Source organism: Mastomys coucha, unplaced genomic scaffold (genome assembly GCF_008632895.1).
Source record: "Mastomys coucha isolate ucsf_1 unplaced genomic scaffold, UCSF_Mcou_1 pScaffold20, whole genome shotgun sequence".
Lineage (NCBI taxonomy): Eukaryota > Metazoa > Chordata > Mammalia > Rodentia > Muridae > Mastomys > Mastomys coucha.
The window spans coordinates 32306646-32317197 of record NW_022196903.1 but is presented as its reverse complement, the minus strand read 5'-3'; the positions used below and the strand labels follow the sequence as shown (position 1 = coordinate 32317197).

The 10552-nt window shown below is 44.9% G+C and overlaps 1 protein-coding gene across 2 annotated transcripts in view; it reads left to right on the top strand.

Annotated features, from left to right (window-relative positions):
* Creb3l2 (cAMP responsive element binding protein 3 like 2) overlaps nucleotides 1–10552 on the top strand; it is a 120903-nt gene that overhangs the window by 77472 nt on the left and 32879 nt on the right. For both annotated transcript variants that reach the window (XM_031381548.1, XM_031381547.1), the window contains exons 3-4: nucleotides 8364–8539; nucleotides 9990–10077. In XM_031381548.1, the coding sequence (XP_031237408.1) occupies nucleotides 8364–8539; nucleotides 9990–10077 (264 nt within the window). The remainder of the gene's footprint in view (nucleotides 1–8363; nucleotides 8540–9989; nucleotides 10078–10552) is intronic.

Below are 10552 nucleotides of genomic sequence, written 5' to 3'. Positions count from 1 at the left end.
GAGGGGGGGTGACGGCTAAGTATTGACACCTTGAATTTATGAAGCTGCTTTCACATTCAGGAGGGAGAGGCCCGTGGGATGGCTGGGAAGTAGGATTGGAGCAATGAGGAAGACATTGGCTGGAGAGTCAAAGGAGAGACTCGTGGCTCGATGCTGAGGCTCTGAGAGCAGAGAGGGGATGCACAGGCAGAGCTGCCTACAGAGAGGCAGGAAGCTGTGCTACGCAGCTGGCACAGAAAGGATGGTTTCTGAAATGAGTAGAGAAATAGGCAGCAGAATTCACACAGAGTTGTGTGTGGGTCTGGGGGGGGGGTTGGAAGGGGGTAAGGGTGAGTCATCAGTGACTTAGGTTTCTGCTCTGTAGCCTTAGAGGGATCCTGGTGTTGACGTGTTCCCAGGAAGTGAGACCCAGAAAAGAAAAAGGCACCGAGATGAGATAAATAGGTAATCACATTTCCTTTGAGCTAGTGTCAAGAGCATCAGTGTGCGTCAGGATGACGCCTCCCTCATTTGCCTCCACACTGGGCCTTCTGCTGTGGGCGGGACGATGAAGGAACCCGCTTGTGTTTGCATAGGACAGGCAGGGGAACACAGGTGAAGACAATAACATTGCTTTCCTTAAAACAGTCAAATAGGAACCCCTCTGCCTAACCTTCCCAATCTAGAATAGTAGAAAACAGCAAAGTTGACAACCATCTATCGAGTAAAGCCTTGGATTATTCATGAATAACAGCTTTCTGTTTCTGATGAAAAAACAAACTGTATGTGACAGTTTCGTGTACGTCTGTGTACCAAATCAGTCTTTCCAAATCAGTCCACTGTTCCATGGATATTTATGTGGTTCATGCTCTAAACACCACACCCTGCAGGAGAAATTGTGAGTTTAAAAGCAATCTTGACCCCGAGTCAAGTATGTCATGGATCTCTTAAAGTCATGTTATGAGTCTGGGCTCTGCCCAAATTATGAATGACTTGACCCTGGGTAAGCTGTATCCGTCTTCTGTCTGATCATCCAGTTCCTTAAAATGAAAATATAATACTTACCCAGTGCATTGCTGGAAGGATTCTCTGAGTTCACATTTATTGAGCCCTTAGAACAGTGCCTGTCACTTTGCAAGCACCAGATAAGTATCAGCTATTATTGTTATTGTTCTTCTGTGGATTGCTCCATAATTAAGTACATAATTTATCAAGTGCCTGTGATAGGAATGACAGGAGCCAAAGAGAGAACTCCTTACGCAGGCATGGAAAGAACACAGAGAGGGGTCTGGTGAGATGGCTCAGCGGGGAAGAGCACTGACTACTCTTCGGAAGGTCATGAGTTCAAATCCCAGCAACCACATGGTGGCTCACAACCACCCATAATGAGATCTGACGCCCTCGTCTGGTGCGTCTGAAGACAGCTACAGTGTACTTACATATAATAAATAAATAAATCCTTAAACAAAAAAAAAAAAAAAAAAAAAAAAAAAAGAAGACAGAGGTCGCATTGGTCTCAGAGGTCCATCCAGTACAGGCTGGGTGCCTACCAAAAACTAAGGACTACTGGTTGGTTGGTCTTAAATGATGTTTTTTCATGTCAGAAACATCAGTTTGGTGGTCTGTAGTATAGGAGTGATCCAATTTTATTTTTTTCTATGCATGCACATGGGCTCACAAAAATAACATTTATGAAAATGTGTATATCTAGGCCAGATCTGTATTGAACCATTGCTCCCTTGGAAAGCATTGTGTGCAGGTGACAGTGAGCCCAGGGTATGGGACTCATTTCTACGATGTGAAGAATCTTTTTCTATGACTCTTAGGTCTGCCGCGCACCAGCTGTACAGCTTTTGGGTGAGTTTTTTAATCTTGCAGTTGTTTGTTTTTCAAGTGGGAGTAATGGTTGTATTAACCTCTGTGGTTATGCTTAGAACAAAGTTAGTATTTCCAAAGTCCTAAGAAGAGTACCCAGCCCATAGCAAACACTGATGGTGCTGCTGAGTTTTCTATTCATATCAGGGTACCATGGGCAGACAGGTCGCTGGCTTCCACCCAGTCAGTAGCGGGTCACTGTTTTTCACTATTCTGACCATATTTGACAGAATTCTTGTCCCATAGCCTCCTACCTTCCAGAACTCAGTCTTGTAATTGTTGAAGGATAGTATTACTACTTTTTTACTAGTCTATGTGCCATGCCTCCAGACATATACCACTTGGGTACCTGGTACCCATGGAGGCCTGGATCCTTCTGGAACTGGAGCTACTAAAGATGGCTGTGGGCTGTCATATGGGTATTGAACCATGGTCTTCTGGAAGAATAGCCAGGGCTCTTAACCACCAAGCCATCTCTCTAGGCAAGGAGACTTTTATGTGGAAAAAGTAAGATCTGTCAATTTTTAAAAACATGTTCAAAGAGCAAACAACATGAAGGTTTAGAGGAGGCGTAAGAAACTAAGATATCTTCTTCAATTTGTACATACTATTTGGATGATAATGTGGATCCTTTGCATGATTAAAATGGATAATATACACATACTGTTTGGATACAGGTGGGACTGTTTTGTCACATAGATGATATTGTAACTAAGTGATTTCTCTTAATAATGAATGCTTACTCCTGTGTCATGTAACGTGTGTGTACATGTGATCACGCACATGCACTCACATGTGTTTATAAAATAGAAGATGGAGTTCAGGTTTGATCTTTTCCCTGTTGTTGTTGCCTGGCTGTGCATATGGAATTGATTGCGGCTGTACTCCCCATGCTGTCCTATGGTTGGCTTTAAGCAGATCTGTGCTTTTGCTCTCCAAGGCCACCTGATCTTTCAGTCTATTTAGCATCTGTGGTGTTGGCGGTTGCTCCCTTCTGAGCTCTGGCGTGCAGGACTTGCTCCCTGTCGTGAGACGGTGGCTTCTTTTCATCCTTGCTGATAGCCAAAGGGTGTTACTGAGAAGATGCAGCTTTGGAATGTGACCTCTGAGGGGAAGCTGTGTAAATAAACTCTGGTGCTACTGGTGTGTGTGTGTGTGTGTGTGTGTGTGTGTGTGTGTGTGCAGCCAGAAGGCACACTATTAAAATTAGGAGAAGGTGTCTTTCATTTGAAATGAAACTTAAAAGGGACATAGATACAATTCAGAAGAACACTTTTTCATTTAAAGATTAAATTGCAGAGTTTATAAAAGTTAGAAATTATAATATTTCAAGCACTTAGTTCCCCCGTCTGTTTAACCAGTTACGCAAATGAGGATGCTTCTAATTCTAAGCCTCAGTGGCCCTATAGATGCATTTTGCCAATAAAATTCACCTGCAAAAACTAAGGCCCTGGGCAAGCCACAGAGGCCACTCCTTTCCTCATTCTACCCTTTGTTGACCTCCTGCCTTGTAGGTTACACTTGCCATTTTGTTTTCTCTGACTTGATATTTATTTCCCTTGGCGACAGGATATAGACTGACAGCCAAGAGTTGGGATGCAAGATGTCTTCTCTCATTTCAACCACACTGGAATGCTGGTCTCATCAAACTTCTTATTAACTGCACTAATTTAATCTGAAACCTGTTCCTTTCATGATGTATCTGGCAGGTCTGGTTGGCCAGTCTACAAATATTTATGCATTTTTATTAATCATTCACTTTCGAGTCAGAGGACAACTTTTGGGAGTCCCCTTCCACAGTTATGTAGGTTCTAGGAATTGAACTCAGGTCATCAAGTTTATGAGGCAAGTGCTCTAACCTGCTCATCCATCTCACTAGCCCCTACTCATAATTATTGACATAACCTCCAGTTGGTAACTTGGAGGAATTATTCTGAAAATCAATGCAATATTATTCTGAATCTCATTGCAATAGATTCTGATGTCTTAATACCAGACATATGTACTAGCTAGTTGTGCTGTATAAGAAACCACCTGAAACCTCCATTCTTTTTTGTTTTGTGTATTTGTGGGGGCAACGTCTATTCTAGGGTAGTGTCAAATTTAGTATATAGTCAAGGATGATTTTGAACATCAGATCCTCTTGCCTCAACTTCCTGAGTTTGAACACTAGGATTACTGGAATTTGTGTGGTACTGGGGAATCAAACCTGGAACTTTGCATATGCTAAGTAAACACTCTACCAACTACATTTTATGCCCAGCTCTTAATGTCAGGGCTTAATGTTTTTACTAGAGCTCATGAGTCTCCAGAGCTGGGGACTGGCTGGTTGACATGGGGGTCAGATAAGTGGCTACTAATTCCAGCTACATTCATTCACATCCCCAAGGCTAGCAGAACTGGATGGCTTGGCGTGGCATGGCTCAGCTTATCTTGCCATGCCTTCGATTTGTATGGCTCTGCTCCTTCCTCTGGGATCAAGAGACTGATTAGCCTAGCACATCCTTCTTATGTGACAGTAAAACTGTGAGAACATAAAGCCCATCTTAGCTAACATATTTGAAGATTCTATTATGTTGAGAAGCTAATGTGCACTGCTGAGGTTAAGTTCCCTGGCCAAGCTGGAGGCTCTGAGAACTCATACAACAAAGAGCACAGTTGGAGGGCGTGATGGCTTATATCTGTGTAGTTTGAATAGACTAAGACTCGCCTAGGAAAGGAGCCTCTGGAGAGGCTAATTCAGGCAAAATACTCCACTAAATATGGGCGGCACCATTCCCCATTGGGTGGGGTCCTGGACTACCTAAAAAGGAGAAAGCTAGCTGCGTACTAGCTCATCCCTCCCTGCTTCACGAGTATGATCTGCTCCTGTATCTCACACTCTAACTACCATGCCTTCTCCACCCGTGACAGGCTCCCCTCAAACTGTAACTGTCTCTTCAGTTGCTTGTGTCAGGATATTCTAGCATAGCAATAACAAGTCACAACTAGTACAGAGAGAGGAAGCCGACCGGAGTCAGCAATGGGCCCTTTTAGCCATCACAACATCCGAGCAATGACTGCCGCAGTCCCAAAGCCACAAAGGAGGCAGAAGCAGGGCCATGGCTGTGTGTGACGACTGGCAATTGTATTAGTAGTTTCAAATACAGGCTTTTAGAAATACTCTAAAATGCTGAAGAATAAGGAAAAGTCACAGTGCTCTATGATTGTCTTGATCTACATCGACTCTTCAGGCCTGTTTTCTCGGTCTCTTTTCTTCATCAATTGTGTATTATTATCCCAAGGCTTTCCTTAGGATATTATGGTGCTTTCCTTTGTTGAAAAGGCTTTGTAAGTATAATGTGGATGTCTATGTAAATATTCTGCTGTACAGATAGATCAAAATCTGCTCATCTTCCTCTCCTCCTTCATGAATTGTTGTTTCCTGTGTTTTGCCTTTGTAAGTCAGAGTACAGTGAGCTTGGTTATATGTCTGTAGACACTCCCACTTGGTTCCTTCACAAATGCTGGTAGGCATGCGGCAGCTTGGGGTCTAGCCTCAGGTGGCAATGGAGGAGACTTAGATGTCAGTCTCCTCATTGATAAAAATGACACCTTTGAGCTTGAGCTTCCTTTTAACTCAAAACATCTTCAAGATGGAGGACTACACTGCAGTACTAGAATAGAGGCGTGAAGGTGACACTCCAGTTGCTTTCATCATCTGAGCTTGGGGGCTGCGGGGGGCTGTGGGGGGGGTACAAGGGGCGGGGGTGGAGCACCATTGCTTGCTCTCTAGGCACTGCTCCCAAGGCAGCAGTGATTGGCTTTTAGATAGGACCAGGGGCTGAGCATGAAGAGCAAACACTGTTCTTTCCTGTTTCCTACCTGCTCTTGTCTGTTGAGAATGGTTTTGTTCAACCGGGAGAACCTGTTTCATCTTCCTGTTGGGCCTTCAAGGTCCACGGTACTTTCTGCACTGATTTTGCCTATCGCGTGTATTGTGAGTTAAACTGGATCACAGTCTCTTTGACTGTAATACTGGGACATGTGACCTTACCTCACAATTTACTGGTCATTGTGTGGAGTCATTTTCCCAGAGGCGTTCCTTCCTCTTCATTTTATTATACCCAGGGCTAAATGTCTTCTTCCTAGATCCTTTCTAGCCTCTGCTGCTGACAAGCATTGCTACATCTGGAGTATGATTGTGAGTACGATGTCTACAGAAGCTTTGGCATCTCACTGCGCGGAGTGAAGAAAGGGATCCACACCCTCTCTCTGCCCCCATCTCTATCCAGCCCTAAGTGATCTACACCCTCTCCCTACACTCTGCCTCTCCCTCCCTTCCCCCATTCTGTCCTAGCACGTCTTCCCTGTGGCTTCCTTGCTATGGACGGTCTTCTAGCTCTGAGCCTCCTTGTGAGGCTCATTAGTCTTCTTTTGGCCTGTGGTTCGGTTGTTTCTATAAGCTGAGCAGGGCGCCCATCTGGCCAGCAGAAGTATGTGTCAAGTACAGAGTGGTGTCCCTTCCTCTGGCAGCCATTAAAAAGGCCCCTTTGTTCCCCACCAGCTCCCCCTGGGCCAGGATGTCGCCCACACCCTAGGATGGAAATCCCCCCCCATCACTGCAGATACTCAGCAGCTTACGGAGCTCGGAGCTCGCTCTGAAAGCCGACTGCCCTTGTGAGTGGGAACCTGGCCTTTTCTGGGCTCGAAGGAAGTAGTTTATGGGGTTTGAGTTTATCTTTGTGAACTTTTACTTTGCCACCCTTCCCACGCTTCCCTCCTCAGCTCTTCTGTATGATGTTTTTCAAATACCTTTTTTTTTTAAAAAAAAAGGGAATCTTGAGTTTGTGTTCACAGTGGGAACTGCTTTGCACCCATGAACTGTTCAGGGTCATCAAGCAGGCGGGGCTTGTTTTCTAATAGCAGAGAACATGTGCTTTGTGTATGCCCCGACTTAGGAAAGCTGATGCTCAGTCAGTGAGGGCTGGACTGCTGGCTCTTCCTTTCTCTCTGCGTGTTTCCAGCCTCTTGGCTCTCCCTTCTCACCCCACCCTTTGTTCGTGCAGGGCTGGGCTGAGTAATTTTCTCTGAAGCCGTTTGGTGCGGTTTGGGCTCCAGGGCGGTATGTGTCCAGTGACCAAGGAGCCCTGCCACTGGCTCCAACTTGCTGCTTAGCAGTTGTCATCTCTCCCCCGGCCCAGTATTCATCACTAAAGCATTGGTAACCAGACAGAATCCAGGCTCATCAAGACCCTACCCTCCTCCCTAGATGAGTATTTTATCCATTTTAGCCAAACAAACCCAGAACTTTCCTGGAGGACTGTGCAATGTCTCTGATGTCTAGTTAAGTTTGAGACACAGGTAGGGAAGCAGAAGGGCAAAAACTGAGGATTAAGAATTCCAGAGAGAGAGACAGAGAGAGACAGACAGAGAGAGAGAGAGAGAGAGAGAGAGAGAGAGAGAGAGAGAGAGAGAGACAGACAGACAGACAGACAGACAGACAGACAGACAGACAGACAGACAGAGGAAGGGAGAAAACAATTGGCTGTGGAGAAATCTTCTGTCAATCATTAGCTTCTTTTTCTTTCTTTCTTAGATTATACTTATTATTAAATAACATATTTACTTGGTTTAAAAAACAAAAAGTATAACATATTAACATTTTGGGGAGTTTTGTTGTTGTTGTTTTTGTTATTTTGTTCTTTCAAAACAGGGTTTCCCAGTGTAGCTCTGGCTGTCCTGGAACTGACTCTGTAGACCAGGCTGGCCCCGAACTCATAGATCCACTGCCTCTGCCTCCTGAGTGCTGAGATTAAAGGTGTGCGCCACCACCACCCTGCTCACATTTAAAGCCCTTTAAAACACATTTTAAAACCTTCCCTCCCATCTTATTCTCCACCTACATAGCTTCCATCTTGGTAGGCCCAGGAGGCCCAGGCTACTAGCTAGTTTTCCTTTTACTGTGATAAAACAGCATGACCACGACCTAGAGAAGAAAAGGCATACAGGGACTTAGGGCTCCAGGGTTAGAGTCCTAACAGCAGGAACAGCTGAGAGCTAAAAGCTGACATCCTGAACTGTAGGCAGGAAGATGGAGTGCCCTGGGAATGGTGTGTGCTTTTGAAACCTCAGTGTCATGTCTTCTCCTAGCCCCCAGGGGCAGACCTCTTCCATCAAAGCTCCTTAGCCCCAAAACAGTTCCACCAACCAGAAATCAAGCATTCAAACATCCACTCCTATGGAGGACATTCTCATTCAAACCATTCAGATCCTGCTTCTATCTTTCCTGTAACCCTACCTTTCCTGTAACTTCCACAGGTGTATCAGATCCAGGTGTACATACATAGAAGCCTTTGGTTTATGCCATTCAATTCCGTATCCATGCATCTCTACTCTGGCATGCGCATTTCCTTTTATTCTCTTCTCCGTAGTCTTGGAGCTTGGGTCCAGCAGTGGTCAGTGATCACATGACTCGCTTATACCTGGCGCTCCAATGTGCTCACATGTGGCTTGTCCTTTTCCCACAGAGGAGGTGGAGAGTGAGAAATGGTACCTGTCTACAGAGTTTCCTTCAACCACCATCAAGACAGAGCCCATCACAGAGGAGCAGCCCCCAGGACTTGTCCCTTCTGTCACTCTGACCATCACAGCCATTTCCACTCCTTTTGAAAAAGAAGAGTCCCCTCTGGATATGAATGCTGGGGTATATCCAGTTTTCTTCCTTATAAATATAAATATCAAAAGGTAGAGATCTTTGGTCGCCAATAAAACATTTATCCTAGGAGATACATGAATTGGAGTGAGAATAGCTCTACACATATGCATGCATTCATGTGTGTGTATGAACAGGAGTGTATCAAGATTATTCTAATTGTTATCAACATTGATTGTGACAAATTTCAAAGGTATTGTATAGAAAAAGCAGTAGCAGAGCTGATTTCCTTTCTTTTTTCCATAATTGCTCCAATGAAATTAAAAACACAGATGAATATCCACAGTCCATGGCACTGACTTTTATTCCAGAGGGGAAGGAATGGTTGAGGTTATGCTGGTTTTCTGGTCCTCTGCTGAGTCGTCCTCACCCAATCCAGAAATATCACACCTGCTGGTTCACACTTGCTGTGTTACTGGTGGAGACCATAGGAAGGCAGGAGTTTCCTCCTTGCTTAATTTAAGCCCATGGAATTAATGGAAAGCAGAATTTAACATCACTCCATCTCTCCCTGGGTGTTTCCAGTGTCTGATGGCTGACAGACCAGAATCATGCTTGCACAGCTTCTAGTTCGAAGTTCAGAGCCTCACTTGTGTGTGGCTCCAGACATACCCGTGTAGTCACATCTCCTGTCAGCAAGACACAGTGTCTGTGTGGTCCTGAAAAGGTAACATATTGGGAGAGGCACAAACACATTGTAGTCTCCTCATTATGGACATCTGGGTTGTAGTTGACCCTTGGATTCCTTTCTCAAAACCTCTTGGGTCCTGGGAGGACTTTCAAGGTCTGTATTAGTTTTCTTGCTCCACAAGATTTTGGCTCACTTGACTTGTGTGTGTGTGTGTGTGTGTGTGTGTGTGTGTGTGTGTGTACAGGTACCACATGTGTACATGAAATCACTGAGATCAGAAGAGGGTATTGGATCCCCTGGAACTGGAGTTAAAGGTAGTTGTGAGCTACTATGTGGCTGCTGGGAACTGAACCCAGGTCTCTTAAGAGCAGCCAGTGCTCTTTCCTGCTCAGCCACCTCTTCAGGCCTCAGTTGGTTTTGAAGTCTGTATGTAGATAACAGTTGAGGATCCTGTTCTCTTGCTCCCTTCTCTCCTTTCCCTGATGGGTATTTTACACTTAGATATTGCTATCAGTCACTGAGGAGTCAGGAGGCAAAGCGTGCATCCTGAGGCACATTGTCATATTGCAGGACAGACTGGGGGCCAGGGCCTCTTTGAAAATTTCCCACAATATTTTACCATAAATGTCTTTATGACAACAACAGCAATAACAATGAGCCATGGATTTTAATCAGAGGTGGCAAGTCCCAGGTTCGGCTGTGAGAAGGTGCAGCACACGATTCTAGCATAAGATACAGTTGACAACTAGCCCCTGTTTCATAAAGGCTGTTTCTAAGTTAAAAGTTTCATGTTTGAAATTTCTTTTCCAGGGGGACTCCTCATGCCAGACGCTTATTCCTAAGATTAAGCTGGAGCCGCATGAAGTGGATCAGTTCTTAAACTTCTCTCCCAAAGAAGGTGAGCTCATCTCCCGTCCCTCCCACACTCCAGGTGCCCATGCTGGAGGAAAGGGAGAATGGTAGAGTGATTGTAGAGGTAACTGGCTGTATGGAATGATTCTGTTCTTAAAAAGGCTTGATTCCAAAACAATATTTTTAAATCTGAACAGTTACCTAATAGAATTATTTCTCTACATGTCCTTTATTTTCAGCTTAGCATTAGTGTGGCTTGATGCTTACCAAGGATGGTTTTTAGACCCATGATTGACTGCTGCGGCATGCGTGCGGTTGGCGACACTCACTTGTCCTTATGCCCTCCTGGTGTGAAGCCACTATCACCCCACAGATACACAGCGGCACTGGCTTAATACAAACTTGAGTTTTAACCCTCTGTAAATGAGTTTGTCGCGTGTCTACACAACCAGGGTGTGCTCTGAGCTGCTCTATTTGAGTGACAGTCGGGATGAGCCCCTTTCCTTGGTAATGTTCATGGT